The sequence below is a fragment of the Vipera ursinii genome (assembly GCF_947247035.1).
Source record: "Vipera ursinii genome assembly, chromosome: 3".
In the NCBI taxonomy this organism is placed as follows: domain Eukaryota; kingdom Metazoa; phylum Chordata; class Lepidosauria; order Squamata; family Viperidae; genus Vipera; species Vipera ursinii.
The window spans coordinates 140,017,942-140,035,767 of NC_139516.1; the positions used below are offsets into that span (position 1 = coordinate 140,017,942).

A 17,826-nucleotide genomic window follows, 5' to 3' on the forward strand; every position below is an offset into this window, starting at 1 on the left:
GCAGGCACAGATTATGCTTATAATAATGCTGAATGTGCAAATTTCATTTTGCTTGAAGGTAAATAAAAAAATCTATAGATTAGCAGTTATATACTGCTCAAAAAAATAAAGGGGACACAAGATAAAGACCTCCTACTATTAAATACAGTACATTGTGTTGTTTAAGTGTTCCCTTTATTTTTTTGAGCAGTATAGATGTATATGAGGAGACAAGGAATAGATCCATCAACAAGTTTAAAAAATATATATCTATGTTGAAAGGCATTTTCTAAGTTCAGAAAAATCATTTAACAACACTCTCCCGGAAGTATACTTTTCATGCGAGTATGAGATTGTACATCTGAATAATTCTCCATACACAACCTGTACGACACTGCTAAACAAAACAAAACAAAACCTGGAAATAGACAGGAAGAAGGGTAAATTAGCCAAAGCACTAGTTTTTCAGAGGCAGGAGTTGTTTTACAAGGAAAAGTGCTCAAACCTACAACTGTCTTTACATACTTTGGACTTCCACTTTAAGAAGATTGCAGATTATCTGTCTTTTAAGGAGATGTAATTCACCTCCAAATGTAACACTTCGAAATAAGGTTAAAAATAATCTAGAAGGAACAGGAATGTGACATTGACAGCAGTGTAGACAGAAATAAATTAGGGATATAAATTATACAGGCTTTCAAGTTTCTTTTGTGCTACCCTACAACAATAAAGAACATTCTTGGAATCCTTGCAGTACCTGTTTCTTGACCTGGCCAACCTCAAAGTGTTGATATCAATCTTGTAAGCTTCTCTAAGCTTTCCTTTGCCTTATCTTATGCAAATAAAATCAGGGTTACTTTAAATTGATCATGCTTTCCTCTTTCTTAGGATTACATATGTTTCTGCATGTCTCCCCTTAATGGCTCACATTATTTCCCCCTATTGCCAATGTTGGGTCTACTTTCTTTTCCACAGCAGATCATGGCTCACAATTTGAGAATCACTGCCCAAGCAACATACTATTACCCAACTTAATAAGACAAACATATACACACACGCACAAACAAAAAAGGGAAAAAAAATAAAACAGGGATAAGAAATTAAAAAGTCATGAATCCATTTTCTTTGTCTAGAACAACAAGCAGCATTTTGCAGAACCGCTTTTTACGAAACATTCTTGGTCAAACTGCTAGACTGGCAAACCAGGCATATTTTATGAATAACATTAGGGTGGTAGAAGAAGTCGCGGGAGCAGCTAACCAGTGATCTGTACCTTGTTCCAATGTCTAGCCAGCTTCCGTAATCTTTAACCAGAAAGAAGAAGTGCTAGAGAAAAAAAAAAACAAAAAGAACACAACTAAATTCAGTATCTGTACATTGCCCAATAAAAGTGATAAAACTGAAATGTACATTTGAAGCAGATTGTTCAGGACATGCAAACCCATCTGTAAAAAAAAAAGCAAAGAAAGGCCAGTCTCCATAAGACGGTATTTAAATAAAAGCAAGTTCATACTACATGCCTGGTAACAGGTCACTAAGAAAATGAGTATGTTACCAATCTGGTGTAGTGGTTAAAGCATCAGGCTGGAAACTGGGAGACCGTGAGTTCTAGTTCTGCCTTAGGCACAAAACCAGATGAGTGACTTTGGGCCGGTCATTCTCTCTTAGCCCTAGGGAGAAGGCAAGGGCAAGTATTTCTAAAATCTTGCCAAAAAAAACTGCAGGACCAGTCCAGGCAATTGCTACAAGTCAAGAGTGATTTTAACAACAACAACATCCTCCCCATCCCTAAAAGGAAGCTGAATAAATTACTGTAAATTTCTATTTTATTATGAACTCACTGGGCCCAGACAAATGCTTCCACAAATAGACAGTTGCTCTTAACAGCAACCAACCTGCATTTTCTTCACCATGTTTGCTAAAAATGACCCAAAGCGTAATCATGTCTGGCTTTTTCTTTCTATTTTGCTGGCTACTGCTTGCAGAGATGGGATGATTCTTACTGGAACAATCATGCTTCTCTCAACATCTGCTTCAGCCTTCTAAATGGTCTTTGGCTAGTCATTTCTCTTTCAGCTTTAATTCCCTATAGCTGCATTAATGATCAACCTAAATGATACCATTACTGAAAAGCGGGCATGCTGAAGAAGCCATAGAGATAGTGATTACAGTTTATTGTCTAAGAATTAGTGTAATTTTCCCCATCTCATGAATATGGCAAAGCAGTCTCTTCTTCACCATAAACTGTTGTACCAGTAGAGGAGAAAGCAACGGAGATTTTTTTTAAAAAAAAAAAGAATTCTATTAATTTATTTCACCATTTGGCCAGATGGGCAAAAGTTCTGATTCCATTTAAGGCAGTTATCAAGCTATACTGCTACAGAACTATCATGTGTTTATCCACTTTAAAATGCTGACAAGTAAAATTTAGAAGATGGTATTTCAGAAGATTCTACAGATTAGGCGGGAGCACCTAGTCAACCATGCTCACTCCCAGAATAAAGTAAGATCAGAACAGATTATTATTTGGGTGGGATAACACCAGGTAATCTCATGTCTGTATGATATATTGAGAATTTGAAACACACACACACACAGACACACAGACAAAGAAAAAGGAAAAGGCAAGACCCTTCTATACTGCTACCAAGAAAACTACACAAATGTAGCCACCAAGAGTTAAGCTCAGCTTAAGAAGTTTTCACCGTTATTTTGGACTCAACAATAGGTAGCCTGGGATTTGCAAATATTTCCTCCTATTTATGAGATTTCCTGGACCAGTTCAATCAAAACAATTTAGTTATGACGTGACAGAACAAAAGCTGGTGTGTCATATTTAACTAATTCCACTGGGAGGAATAAGAGAACATAGATTTGAAAGTATAAACCTCTTCCATTACTGTTCCAAAGACACATCCCTTCTAACCAATGTCTGAATACACTACAAACATTGTACATACGTTAGGGCAGGGGTGTCAAACTCAATTTCATTGAGGGCCGCATCAGCATTGCGGTTGTCCTCAGGGGGCCAGGTGGGTGTGCCCAGGGTGGGCGTGGCCTACTGGGTGGGAGTGGCTAGAGTGCATATGGCCTACTGGGTGGACGTGGCCAGCTCTACATCGTTCGCATCAAGGGTGCCTATGGGGGCCTGGGCAGGAGTGGGACAGATCTGAGGGTCTCTGGCAGAAGGAGGGTCTCTGGGCCAGGGCCAAGGCAGTGGGGGCCGTTCCCTCACTGTTTCCAGGATGGCTTCGCGGGCCACATGAAACCACTTCGCGGGCCGGATCTGGCCCCCGGGCCTTGTATTTGACATGTCTGCGTTAGGGTGACAGTAGGTTTTCATTTAAATGCTATGTTTATTAAAATTGTTTAATCTATTTGTTGGATTCTGATCCACCCACCCAAATCTTCCACTATGTCCAAAGATAGGCTTATTCAATCCGTCCTGGGTGGTATTTCTCATTACATCTTGCTTGATCATTTGGTATTTCCTTTGAAAAATTAAAGGAGATGCTTTTTTTGTTCTGAAAGCAGGGAAGAAAAGATTTTAAAAAATTAAAGTAGGTACGCAGGTGCATCTGGTATTCAGATGAAAACTCAGTAACTAACTTAATGGCCCCATAAAAGAACTGAAGTAATAATATAGATTTATAACTTTTTTGATCATTCATTCAATTATTTCAAAGAATTATAGTGGAGAGAAAGGGCCTATCTGCAATTTATGCAGGGTTTCAAAGTCAACTCACTGACCTAATTCAAGGAACTTTGAAGTCTGAGGCTAATTCAGATATCCCTTGATTGAATTACCAGAGCTCTCTGGGTTTTGATCTTATTTGTACAAAATGTCTAATAGTAGCTTACCAAAGCCATAATGTCTGAAATCACAAGAACAATGAGAAAAAGCCTGGGGGGAAAAATAAACAGTGTATCAGAAAAGTACAATAATTCACAGTTTAATAAAGCCTTGAAGAACACAAGATGTGTTTTGAAGTACAAAGTAATTCTCTTTGGATCTATTTTCTCAGTATTGCACGTCTTAAGAATATCAGGGCAGCCATACTGTATGTTGACTATCATACATGGAGTGGGCAGGGAAACAAGCAGAATTAAAGTAGGCTGATTTGTATGACTTGTCAAAATTAAGCCTGTGTTTTTTTTTACAGTTAATGACTCTTCTACATGATTTATTATGTAACTTACCTACCTTTTCCAGGGACCTGACATTCTCTTGACTCATGAAACCCTACTAAATTTTACACATTTCACAAAGGGTTAGCCAGATTTTGAAGATTTATGATATTTATATTCTAATTCTTTCCCAAGGAACACAAAACAGTATACTTGATTCTTCTCTTTCTCTTGGTCCATTTAATTACTTTTGACAGCCCTGTTTCCCTAGTCTTAATCCAGAACTATAACCACTTTACTACATTTATTCAATATGATCTACTCATCCTTACAGACTAGAAATTGGCTTAGTAAGAGAAAGCTGTTTCTCAGGATGCTGTTTCTATGACATACCCAACACAAGGCCGCTTTGTACCACAATGCCCCTCTGCACTCTGAGTATCAAATGTAGAATGTACGGCTTGCAAGCACAAATGTTCGTTGCTGCTATAAATGTGATCTCAAGCGTATCAAGAAGCCATACTCTACAGTTCCAGGAAAACAGAGGTGCAAGTTGGTTATGCTTAATTGAAACAAACACAAAATGGTTTTCAAAATGGGGATTTGGTTCAAATCCATTCAGTCCGATTCACTGAATGGTTTGAGAACATTCACTCAGGTTGTGGGTGGTTTAACATGAATTCTGTGCACGGTGTTCTGAACTCCACCAGGTTCATAAATGGTTGAGTATTTATTTCCACTTGGTCTTAAGGCTTAAGAAACTAGTTACCTGTATCTGAGGTACCCAAGACCAAATTAGGAATACAAGCAAGCTCAAGTATCACTAAAGACCTTTGCATTATCATTATCTATTCATTAAGCAACTGAAATATTTTGAATGTAGATAATGTTCCTGATCACCAATGATTGGTTTTACCCCAGCACTGTGCTAAAATGCTGCATATAACTGACCTAGTAGCTCAAAAAGAAAATGGGTTATTAACTGTAAGAATTATAAAAGTGCTATCGGTTAGAGTGTGAAAACTCATTAAAATGTGTTGCATTATGGCATTAAAGCAAGATGATTACAACAGCCTCTAACAAATTATATCCAGTCATATTATCAAGATCAGTTTTATAAATTAACTTTACCTTAGAAGGCCATTAAACAGGGGTGTCAAACTCAATTTCATTGAGGGCCGCATCAGCATTGTGGTTGCCCTCAGGGGGCCGGGTGGGTATGGCCAGGGTGGCCGTGGCCTACTGGGTGGGCGTGGCTAGAGTGCGTATGGCCTACTGGGTGGGCATGGCCAGCTCTACATCTTTCGCATCAAGGGTGCCTATGGGGGCCTGGGCAGGAGTGGGACAGATCTGAGGGTCTCTGGCAGAAGGAGGGTCTCTGGGCCAGGGCCAAGGCAGTGGGGGCCGTTCCCCCACTGTTTCCAGGATGGCTTCGCAGGCCACATGAAACCACTTCGTGGGCTAGATCTGACATGTCTGCATTAGAACAAGACCAAAAACACTTTATGCTAATTTGCTTAGAAGCTTACTTCCCTTTGCAAAATAGATAACTGAGTTGGATACCATCAAAATCGCCGAAGGTATCTGATCAGCAGTGATGAACTGTGCCTCTTTTTCTCAGAGATTTGACAGATGCACCGAACATCAAAACCAAAATCAATTTCTATCGATAGCACTAGTAATGGCACTGACATTTCTTGATTTGGAATGTGGCAAGTTTCAGTTTTACAGCTGGGTTCAAACATTTACCTACTCAGCAGGAACAGCCAGTGCACAGAGGGAGAGCTGATCTGCATTTTTCTTCGCCAAGATATAAGACGTATCATCGATGTAATCTCTCCACATGGAGGTATATGTGTGCCATACTGCAATTTCCTCAATCATTCAATCTACTCCCCTCTCTCTTTAGAGGGGAGGAAAGAGAAGGATCCCATTAACTGGACAGTGCTATTCAAGTACTGTCCTCTGTATGAATTTGCCTGCGTAATATGTTACTTCACCACTGTGGAAAGGCATGCTTGCCTGCATTCAAACTCGCATGAATGTTTTAAAAATCCTTTGATCAGAAAAAAAAGCATTTCATCCAATAATCCGTTATGTGTGAATTTTCAGCAATTGAGTGGAACTAAAAATGTATCCATCCCTGTTCATTAGGCAGAGACTGAAATCTTAACTTAGCACCTACAACACAACAACCATGGAAAATTGATACTTGTAAAAATGTAGTCACTATTATGCCAAAGGCAATTATGTGTATGTGTATACAGTATAAAATATATACGGTATCATCAAAAGACTACTGTGTGTGTGTTTGTGTATACCAGGGGTCAGCAACCTGAAACAGTGAAAGAGCCACTCGGAACCGGTTCCCTCACAAAAGGAAAAACTGGGAGCCGCAAAAAATGTGTGCACATGCGCGTACATGCGCAGAACAGGGTTTGACTGAAGAGTGGAGCCAAGGCGAGATATGCACCTACCCTGCATATTTGAATTGATTGGTTGAACTTTTTTAGTCCCACTTTTTTTTTTTTTGGACTGCACATGGCAGAGGACTGGGAGTCGCAGGAGACGGCTGAAAGAGCCGCATGCGGCTCCGGAGCCGCGGGTTGCAGACCTGTGGTGTATACCATCAATATCATCAAGAGAGTAAAAGAACTGCAATGGAAATGGGCTGGTCACACAGCAAGAAGGACTAGTGACAGGTGGACCAATGCAGTCACAGAATGGATCCCACTTGATAAAAAAGCATCCATGAAAGAGGCCTAAAACAAGATGGATCAACGACATCAGCAAGTATTGCAGGCCCAATTGGCAAAAGAAAGCTCAGGACCATATGGGTTGGAAACATATGAAAGAGGCCTTCATCCTGCCATAGATAAACAGTGGCTAAAATGGTGGTGATATATATACATCTCCACTGACACACATAAAGAGAGAAATTAACAAAAACTGACTTTCTGAAGGGGGGGAAAAACTTGGAAACTGAATCTAACAATGGTATAATGATACAAAGTAGCCACCTACGTGCAGTTTAATTTGTTTCCCCCGCTATCAATCCCAAACCAAGTTCTGATTCAGTTAATGCATGCACTGAAAATCTTTACCTTTTAGATGATAGCTGGGTTGTGACTTGAATAGCTTCAAAAGCACATGACACGAGAACAAAGGGGATTGCAATCTGTTCAGTAAACACAATTCGGTTAAGCTAATGGCAGGTTCCCACAAAACAAAACAAAACGGATGCCCAAATTAACATTGCTAATATTTAGACAGCCATTTATGCATAGCCCAAAGTTCATCAGGTTGAATGCAGAGACTGCAATATATTTTTTTAAAAAAAAAAACAGTTGTGTTAAGTTTAAAATAAACATTATTTTCAGTCATGGCAAATATGGGCTTTTACATTATGTTAAACCTTTTTAAAAGGTTATTAACATAAATAGACTGCAAAATGACAATTTTAAAATGAATTATCTACTTTCAAGAAACATTTTCCATATAAATGTTGAGAAGCAGTTTAGTGATATGGAAAACCATGACTGGTAAACACATTCTCCTGTGCCATAACAGCCACCAGTACTATTTACATTATGGAAACTTTGATAATCTCTGCTACAACAAATCCCCAGAATACAATTTAAGATTGACCATTATCCATGTTATATTGATACAATTCACTCATTTGTTTATTCCCAAATATCTAGATGTGTCTGGGAGTTGAAATGTATATATCGTAAAGCTGCCAGGTTTAAAAAAAAATATTCTAGATTGTATTTTCGCAAAATGTTGTTTTCCTAATGTGTAAGTGCTTTTTTAAAAAATATGTTGTTCCAATAGTTGTCTTTCAAATTCAGAATCTAATGCAACTTCATCACAGTGATCCAGTTCTGAACTTTCTTGTTCCATACAGTTTTGAAGATGTAATTTGTGGCATACATTAGAAGGGTAAGCAACCTCATCGTTCTTCTATAAGATTTAGAAGACTGTATTCCTAAGTTCCACGCATTTTTTTTCCTGGGGCAAAATAAAGGATGATCTCATCTCATTTACTCTGGAAATTATGCTATGTTTCCTGAAGAGGCAGAGAAAAATTTGATTTATTTGATATAAATCCCTCAAAAGTCTTTCCTAATGGCATTCATATTTTCTTGCAAATTACTACAAGTACCGGTGTTTCCCTGAAAATAAGACCCAACCAGCACCTAGCATGATTTTTCAGGATGCTCGTAATATAAACCCAACCCCCAAAATAAGCCCCAGTTAAGATCGTCAGCCAAACGGACGCACTTAGTACCATATTTCCCCCGAAATAAGACCTAACTGGAAAATAAGCCCTAATGCGTCTTTTGGAGCAAAAATTAATATAAAACCCGACCTTATTTTCAAGGAAACATGGTAACAGTAGCAAAAAGAGATTGATGTGAAGTACTGTGTATTTCTTTAGTAGCATTTTTAATTTGAAGCGTTGATTTGAACAGCTTGTCATCATCAATGTAGGAGAAGGTGGAGAGACATCACTCCTGACTCCCGTTATACAGAAAATGGTTCCTTTCTCTGTGATGAAGGAACACAGAAATAAATGGCTTCCAATCAGAGATAAGAGTTTTAGGAATGTGGGTTCCCCTACCCAAGGCATCTAGGGGAAATCAAAACCTGCTGGGATCCAAGCCCTGCTCCTTCTGTACATGTGTCAAGCATCTACAAAAAGGGGTGGGCTTGAATTGCAATGCCATGATTGCCAAACTGTGGGTCCCTTGAAAGCCCTACATTCTCTTGTGACATCAAGCCTGTGAAAGAAGACGATCAGGTCTTTGGAATTTACTCAGTTTATCCCTTGGGCCATAAGTGGTCATAAACTGAAGAATAATAAAAGTGAAGATCAGACAAAAATAAAATATGTTAAAACAGAGCCACGCTAAAAGTCTAGTATTCTACATTTGAAAAAGTAACACAAAAACCATACAAAGGCCAATTGTCTCTCTCTCTCTCTTTATCTATCTATCTATCTATCTATCTATCTATCTATCTATCTATCTATCTATCTATCTATCTATCTACCTACCTACCTACCTACCTATTAAATTTCTATGCCACCCATCTCCCCTATAAGGCGACTCTAGGCTGCTTACAATTTATTGAAATAGGTGAAAAATAATTGCATAATTAAAAGATTATTTGTTGGAAAATGAACCTTCTAACTTTAAGGTATAGTGACAAGGGTACAGTAGAACCGTAGCCTATCCCAGTAGTTTTGATCTTACTGCATACATCTCATACATAGGTGGAACTTCCAGGTCACGAAACCAGAAGTGCCATGACATCACAGGCTGCTGAGACTTGGGAGGAGAAAGGGAGCTACTCCATCTTTGGTGATGTCATAGAGGCGGGAGTTTAGTTACACAGTGGTGTGGCACGTCCTGTGACTTCCTGTGGCTTGCCGATGTGGCACACCTACGGATCTTTCGGGTTATAGAAATGTGTACAGCACAGCGGTTGAAAACCACTGGCCTATCTAGTCTAATGAATAACATTTCCGAAACAAAGGCAATTACTGACCTTCCACAATAGCAAGCCTCCCATCAGGAAAGGGCTGAACACAGTCAAGAAGCAATACACTGAGGTTGGATCAAAGCTAGAATTTAGGAGTGAGAACAGAACAAACATTATTCATGTGCATTTTTGTAACCAATACTTTCCAGGAGGAAACAGCAAATAGTATGTGTCCTTTGTCTCAATTACAAAATGTGGCATTATGATGTAGCAAAGGAGATACTCTGCTAGTTTATACTGCTTCTACTTTTACAGCTCAACTTTAGGTTTTTTTAAAAAGTATTTTTAAAGCCCCATTGATCTTACAAAATATTTCCTTATATCATTTTCTTTTCCACTGATAACTATCAGTCATTCCTAGATCTGTAAGTAAACAAGCGACATACACAAAAGTAACCTGGCATGTTACCTATTCCTTGTAATGATTGGCTGCTACATTTAAGCCAGCTTACTGTTTTTGCTTTTTTCCATATGGAAAGTATTATATTTAGGGTTCTTAATGTGGTCTCCATGATCGGCAACAATACCTTATTTGGTGTCCAAGCTTTGGCCCACTTGAATTTATACACCCACGTACATGGTTTTGTTTTTTTTTCATAAAGGCAGGTTGCCAGCTTCCAGTATAAACTTTTATTTCCAAAAATAACCCGAGGGAAAAAAATCTCAGCACAATGTTAAAAAAACAAAACAAAACACGCAGCAGATGGTTGTACCCGAGTGCTTTGTTAACGCTTCAAGAAGTCAAGACTAACCTAGGTGGAAGAGTGGTGGAAAGGAGTGCTTTGTGGGATAAGCATCACAAAGAGCATTACAGTTAGATTTTCCTGTGTGGTCTTGTGTGTCTGTGATTGCCACATTTTGCGCAAGCAATCATTTTGTGAACAGATAAAAGCCCCTGATAAGCAGTCTTATTTATTTATCAAGAGCACAAATGACATGTTCAAATTCCAACTATGGAATCCCAAATATGATTACCAAACTACGCATAAGCAACCATTTTGGCAACAGATAAGGCCCCTGACTGCCGGTTGCCTGCAATTTGGCAGTCCCAGTTTCACCAGGCTCAAGGTTGACTCAGCCTTCCATCCTTCTGAGGTTGGTAAAATGAGGACCCACCTTGTTGGGGGGCAATATGCTGACTGTAAATCGCTTAGAGAGGGCTGTAAAGCACTGTGAAGCAGTATATAAGTCTAGGTGGTATTACTATAGCACAGGTGATGTTCTCAAAATTGCAAATATGCCTGTCAACTACATAGTTGTAGGACCGCCCCTGACCTTCGTTCATTCCGCCGGGACCTGAAGACCTGGCTCTTTGAGCTCTCCGGCCCAGGCTGAGAATTTTTAACTGAGTTTTTTAGTTAAGGGATAATTTAATCTTTTTAATTGTTTTTTAACTTTTGTATTTTGTACTGTTTGATTTTAAATACCCTGTAAACCGCCCTGAGTCCTTCGGGAAAGGGCGGTATATAAATTTAATAAAATTAAATTAAATTAAAATAGTCTTTGCTTTCCCATAGAACTATGTTGGAACAGGTTTCATACTGTTCTTATTCCATCCACAGTCCCTCTTCCTTTAATAAATGTCTATGTGACTCCAACTGGAAAAGAAATATTCGGATGTCGTACGGATACACTGAAGTTGTAGCATGCCATATCCGGTTCTTTATGCATTTGTTATGAGCACCAGAGTGAACCTATACACAATCCGCAGGCTGGAGCCACAGGCATGTTGCTGAATTGTGTTTTTCCTTTCCTTTCATTCAATATTTTAGGGAAAATCCGTGCTATTAAATAAGTATTTTTTTTGCAGACATATCATTCACATTTTCACTAAGTTACAGCTTCCTGTTGGGAAAGATGAAATTATTTTGCCTACAAAGTGACTACAGCACTGCAAAAAGATAATTTAAATGTGAACGTATACGTGCATTGTGTTTCTTTTTGTTAAGACGAATGGGAAAACTGAACTGTTGACTAAGATCAGAGACGAGAAAGTGCTTAGGAACAGCAGTGCCATCTCTGTATTCCACAGATAAGCCAAGGCTTTGATAGTTATCAAGGTAAGATGAAGTGGGATAGCCCCCAAGAAAACCATCTGGAGCCACAAGATGCTTGGCTCAAGAGGTTTATTGCAGCTGCCAGTTGAAAACTTACCAGATTTTTTTCTGTTCATGACAAGAGAGAAACTCCACTTTCAGATCAGCATGTGCTATGCTGAATGCATGGGGCCAGGTGCAAATTCCATTAGGGAAAGGTCCATAATCATTATAGTGTATGTTGACATCTTGAGTCATTCCTGGTTGGGCAGCCTACACTGAAACCCATCGAAGGAAAGAATCTAGGCTAACCTAGGACAACACCAAAGATCCCTCAGCTAGTCGGAAACAAGACATTGTTACACAGTAAACTACAGGTAGTCTTCAACTTACAACAGTTCATTTAGTAATCATTCAAAGTTACAATGACCACTAAAAAAGTGACTTAGGACCGCTTTTCACATTTACAACCATTGCAGCATTCCCCTGGTCACGTGATCAAAATTCAGGCACTTGGCAACTGACTCATAGTTATGAGAGTTGTAGTGTCCCTGGGTCACGTGATTCCCTTTTGCAACCTTCTGACAAGCGGTCAATGGGGAAGCCACATTCACTTAACAACCATGTTGCTAACTGAAGAACTGCAAGAAAAGTTATAAAATGGGATAACATTCACTTAACAAGTGTCTCACATAGCAGCAGGAATTTGGGGCTTAAGGACTTCCTGTATGTGCTATTCTATCCTGGATATTTAAAGACAAGAGAACAAGGCAAGAAACCTTTATCAGCTAGAGCTTCAAGTTTGTAAGATGGAGCTCCTACAACTCACAACTCACTTTCCTTACCTCTATCCTAGATTGTTGGAACACTAGAGTACCTAATGAAAGAGATGGAAAAGGTTGATTCTCCAGTCTCAGTAAGGTAACAAATGCCAGGATAGAGCTTTCATCCAGATTTAAATTGTTGGTAAAAGATACTTTACCCTAACCTGGTAGTTAAAAAATGGGATGTCTCTGTCACCTAAACACACTTTCCTATATTTTCCCCTTTACAAATGAAAGGAAATAGTTGGTGAAATTCCCTAAGGGTAGAGAAAATTTCTGATCCTGCATAATTCTTTTCCCCTCATCATGATTAATACAAAACATTCTAGAATATGCAATATTGGATGTAATTATAAAGGCATTTGTTTAAATTGTTTAGTGTAGAAACAAGTAAGCTGAAACAGAATGGAGGAATTGCAATTTTGCTTTTAAGAACAGCTTAGATCAATTTACCTGTTAACAGAAGCTATATTTCCAGTCCCAAAAAAGGCCGTCACTATGAAGAAAACCTGCATCAAGTTGAGGAAAATGCAATATTGCCAACAAGGTAACGAAGCATAATTGTTTACCACAATGTTTTTCACAAAGGTTCAAATCTCCTGACTGATCCAGGAACTAACAAGTATATACATTGCAATTCTATGAACGTGTAGCCAAAATTATGGTTTATAATATTCATCTGAGAGCACCAACCAAAATTGCAACTTCTAGTGAGATTAATATGCCAGCCGGGCTACTAAACCCGTATACATATATGAACGAACAGCGAATCACTGCAGCTCCCTTTTTAACTTTGCAGAGATATTGCATTCTTTGGTTCCTTGAGACGAAATAGTTATTGTGACATTAGTTTATATGTCTGGAAAAAAGAAGAGGAGAGAAGAAGAAGTCAAATTTCTTGTGCTGCTTATCCATCTAAATAGACACTTTTCTAAGACTTTAAAAAATATTGTTGCCAGCCCATCTCTCAGGATGATTGAGGTTACACTCCACGGCAAATCTGGTGCACCAGTTTCAGCTCATCTGTATTAGGTCCAGATGATCTAAAACAAGTTCAATGGAACTAACAGTGGCTGAAGGATGCAACGATTCTTAACAAGTGACTATTCAAGTCATTCAGCTTTCAGTGTCAAACAGGAAAAGCAAAACCAAATGGCCATCAGGTAGTTTCAGCAAAGGAGAGCAGGTCAAGTCCAGAAATGAGGTCTTCAAGGCCAGCAAAGTTGAGGTCAGATGACCATAACAGTCTTTTGGAAACTTCAAAGCTTGCGCAATAATTCATGAGCAAAAAATGTATAAGATGTTAAACTACTTTACAGACATCAAGAATACTATATCTGTAGTTTTATTTTATTTTATTTGTTTGTTTGTTGATTGATTGTTTCTTGGTTTTATTTTTCTTTTTTTTCTACGTTCAAATCAATGTTGACTCGTGGCAAATGCCGGGGAGTTCTTGGAGTCAGTCAATACCAACAATGTAATATGTCATTATGGCAAAATTATGTTTTTTTCTTTGTTGTATTTCTTTCACTTTTTTATCAGAACACTTTGTGCGTACGTATGTATATATCCATGAGTATTATCCTTGCGTTTCATTCCTTTTTTCCTCTTTTTTATTAATTAAAAGGAATAAAATATAAATTTAAAAAGAAATGAAACAATATAAACTGATTTGTGACTTAAATAGCGCTTGTAATCTATAAATTAACAAGCTGGTGAGTCTGTTAGATAATTCTGGTTATTCACAATTTGTATAAAACACTTCGACCTTAGATGAGAAATTTCATTCTGTAAAAACAGTGTTGTAATACTCCATTTTGTTAAACTATTATAAGATCTTAAAATATTTAATATTTGCTATGCCCGAAGAACTCATTACATTAGCCTAAATGTTATATTTTCAAGAATGTTTATGGACAATTAATAATGATTTAAAAAGGCAGACAGGTCTTTTGATTAATTCTTATTAGTAGAAAGCCTAAATGCATAGAAAATAAGATTTTCCCTCTTTATGTCTGAAGTGTATTAAAGAAGCTATATCAAGTTAATTGGTATCCAACACATTCTAAGTAACAAATTTATAGATTTGATAATACTTAGGACACTGAGCTTGTCGATCAGAAGATTGGCAGTTTGGTGGGTCGAATCCCGAGTGCCGCATAGCAGAGTGAGCGCCTGTTACTCGTCCCAGCTTCTGCCAACCTAGCAGTTCGAAAGCACGTAAAAATGCAAGTAGAAAAATAGGGACCACTACGGTGGGAAGGTAACAGCGTTCCGTGCGCTTTTGGCGTCTAGTCATGCCGGCCACATGACCACGGAGACGTCCTCAGACAAACGCTGGCTGTTCGGCTTTGAAACGGAGATGAGCACCGGCCCCTAGAGTTGGAAACGACTAGCACGCATGTGTGGGGGAACCTTTACCTTAACTTTTTAGAAAAAGTCAAAATACCATTGTTGTCACGATTGTTTTGTGGTAGTGATTTAATCATAATCCTAAAATAAGTCTATTGAAATAATCTTTAAAATAATAAATCATTTAGGCAAAAGCTTCCTAAAAGCAATCGTTTTTTTAAAAAAATCATCTTCACTGCCCTAGCTGAGTATTTTTTTTCCTAAGTCAAAGGATACAAAGAAAAAAGCTCTCCTGATATCATCCACATGAAGTGGTCGAAACTGGGTTATATCTGTAGGGCAAGAAAAGCTGAGAACCGAAAGCTATAAAGACAAAAAAAAAGAAAAAAATAGCATCATAAAATCAGGTAGGATTATGTTCACATTAAAAGTATATGTCCCCAAGAACAAATGAAAAGTTAAAGAGTGATGCTTCCAAGTTTCCAGAAAATCTACACAACGTGTTTTCTCCTACAACTTTATTATATCTCAATTATTATTTCAAGAAAGTTACTTTTCAAACACTGTTAACTAGTCAAGTACTTCTGTTGCCTTAAATAAGTAAATAATACTCTGACCTATCAATTGGCTCTCGTTTTTTTCCCCCTTTTCCCCAATGTCCTACAAAATAGTATATTTTTTCCTAATCCAGAAAAATTGGCTTTGCTTTCTAGCAGTATCCTGTGGAACTTTATGGAGCAAAGATATTGCAGTGCCAAATCAATACTTCTTGTTAACACAGAATCTTCAATGCAGAATGCAATCTACATTGTGCTAATGCATTATTGCCCTCTCTGCTTTAACAACTCCAGTCAAAGAGGCAAATATTAGCAGATTATTATGGAACAAGTTTTCATTATTCTAGTTCTAAGCTACATAGCCAGCCACATAAAATAAGGCTGTTCCATCTTCAACATGATGTCTTTCTATATATTTGAAGTTGTCTATCATAGTTTCTTTTCTAAACATATTCAGCTCTTCCAAGCATTCCGTCAACTTTTAAATCCCTCAAAGTCTTGTCTCCCTCTTTTGAATGTCTCTGGATCTACTGATGTCCTTCTTAAAATGTGTTATGCAACACTCAGCACAGTACCCCAGATGGGATTTATGCACACAACATAATAAAATCATCTCTTTCTTACATTTCAATTCATTTTCTTAACAGTGAAATACAGCAAACTTCACCAACAAAAAAAGCTGTACAGCGTATAACATATATGCTATAGAGCAGACATATCAAACACAAGGCCCGGGGGCCAGATCTGGCCCGCAAAGTGGTTTCATGCGACCCGCGAAGCCATCCTGGAAACAGTGAGGGAACGGCCCCCACTGCCTTGGCCCTGGCCCAGAGACCCTCCTTCTGCCAGAGACCCTCAGATCTGTCCCACTCCTGACCAGGCCCCCATAGGCACCCTTGATGCGAACGATGTAGAGCTGGCCATGCCCACCCAGTAGGCCACGCCCACCCTGGCCATACCCACCCCGCCCCCTGAGGGCAACCACAATGCTGATGCGGCCCTCAATGAAATTGAGTTTGACACCCCTGCTATAGAGAAAGAAAAAAATATAGCAATTAAAATAAACTAAAAAGCAAAACAAACTAGTAAAACGATGTACTTGTATATAATGCCCACTTGGTAACAGTATAAAATTAATTCAGTCCTTAAAGTATCAACCCCATAGAAACATACTGATTCATCAATAATATCACCTCTTGTGATCTGGATACTATTGTTCCATCAATGTAGCTTAAGACTGCATTTGATAGCTTAATAGCCACATCACGTGGACAGGATTAGAGAGGTGAGGGGAATGGTTTGATTTATATCATTCTTTTAGACTGTGAAAAGGAAACAGAAACTTGTATGCAGCACTATAACACTTATTTTTGACTTCCAGAATAATGTTGCTGAGGGGGATGGGGAAGAAATTAGGGGCAAACAGATACTGTAAATGATTGCAAGAACTAGGGCACTGAAATCATCCATTAAACCCTAAGAGTGGGCCAAAAATGCCAACTTCTTCAATAATAAACCTTTATTATCAAAGTACAACATGTGTACATTGTGATTAGCTGATGAATATAATTGCATTAACAACAATGCCTTGCAACCATCAGTGTTCATAAATAAAAATGGAGCCTGGATGCAAAAATACTGCCTAGAGCGGACAATCTGAAGATAGCCTTCAGATGTTTTTCAAAAGAATTCCCATTTGCTCCCAGGAAGACTAGGCATATGGCCTGGGACTTGTGAGTATTTTCAAAACATTCTAATGTTACCAGATCACTTAGTTCTGGTTTTCTCTGAAAATAACTTGTCAGATTTGCACCAGTGGAATACACACTGGCTTCTAGAAAATCTGGCTACTTCTTTGGCCACAGCTAATGAGTGTCTTTGAAACCACTGGATTTCTCCTGTTTGTGGTTGGGATTCTGTGGCTACACACTCAGGCTCATGAGTCAGTTGGGATTTTAATTGCTGAGGGAAAAGGGAGGTAGCATTTTTTCCTGAGGTGTGTACTGAATCATTACCTTAGGTTTAAATGAAATTCCATACTGTTGGATTGTTTCTTGCTCCATGCCTATCCACACAAACATCAACAAAGCCAACGCCAGAGGGAAAAGAGCTTCATACCTACATCAGCACATATTTTGACAGCAAGTGAATATAAAGGAAATGATCTAAGGTATTTCTATATACACGTAATCATGCTATTTTATAAGAAATAATAACTAAGGGCGCATAGAGAAAACTAGTACAGTGGCTGTTCTGAAGGGGGGAAAAATCAAATCCAAACAAAGATACTTCATAAAAAATATTAAATCCAAGCAAAGATACTTCATATCACTTATATTTAAAATAATTGGAAGACATGGTACACCTATGGAATTTGAGTTATTTCTAAGTGTGAAAATG

The 17,826-nt window shown here is 38.3% G+C and overlaps 1 protein-coding gene across 1 annotated transcript in view; it reads right to left on the minus strand.

Annotated features, from left to right (window-relative positions):
- Positions 1 to 17,826, minus strand: part of PIGN (phosphatidylinositol glycan anchor biosynthesis class N) — a 78,871-nt gene that overhangs the window by 9,883 nt on the left and 51,162 nt on the right. Inside the window, exons 23-29 of the mRNA XM_083359136.1 lie at positions 17,442 to 17,544; positions 15,146 to 15,232; positions 12,971 to 13,026; positions 9,664 to 9,739; positions 7,212 to 7,285; positions 3,841 to 3,883; positions 1,253 to 1,305 (exon numbers count right to left, since the gene is read on the minus strand). Of these exons, the coding sequence (XP_083215262.1) occupies positions 1,253 to 1,305; positions 3,841 to 3,883; positions 7,212 to 7,285; positions 9,664 to 9,739; positions 12,971 to 13,026; positions 15,146 to 15,232; positions 17,442 to 17,544 (492 nt within the window). The remainder of the gene's footprint in view (positions 1 to 1,252; positions 1,306 to 3,840; positions 3,884 to 7,211; positions 7,286 to 9,663; positions 9,740 to 12,970; positions 13,027 to 15,145; positions 15,233 to 17,441; positions 17,545 to 17,826) is intronic.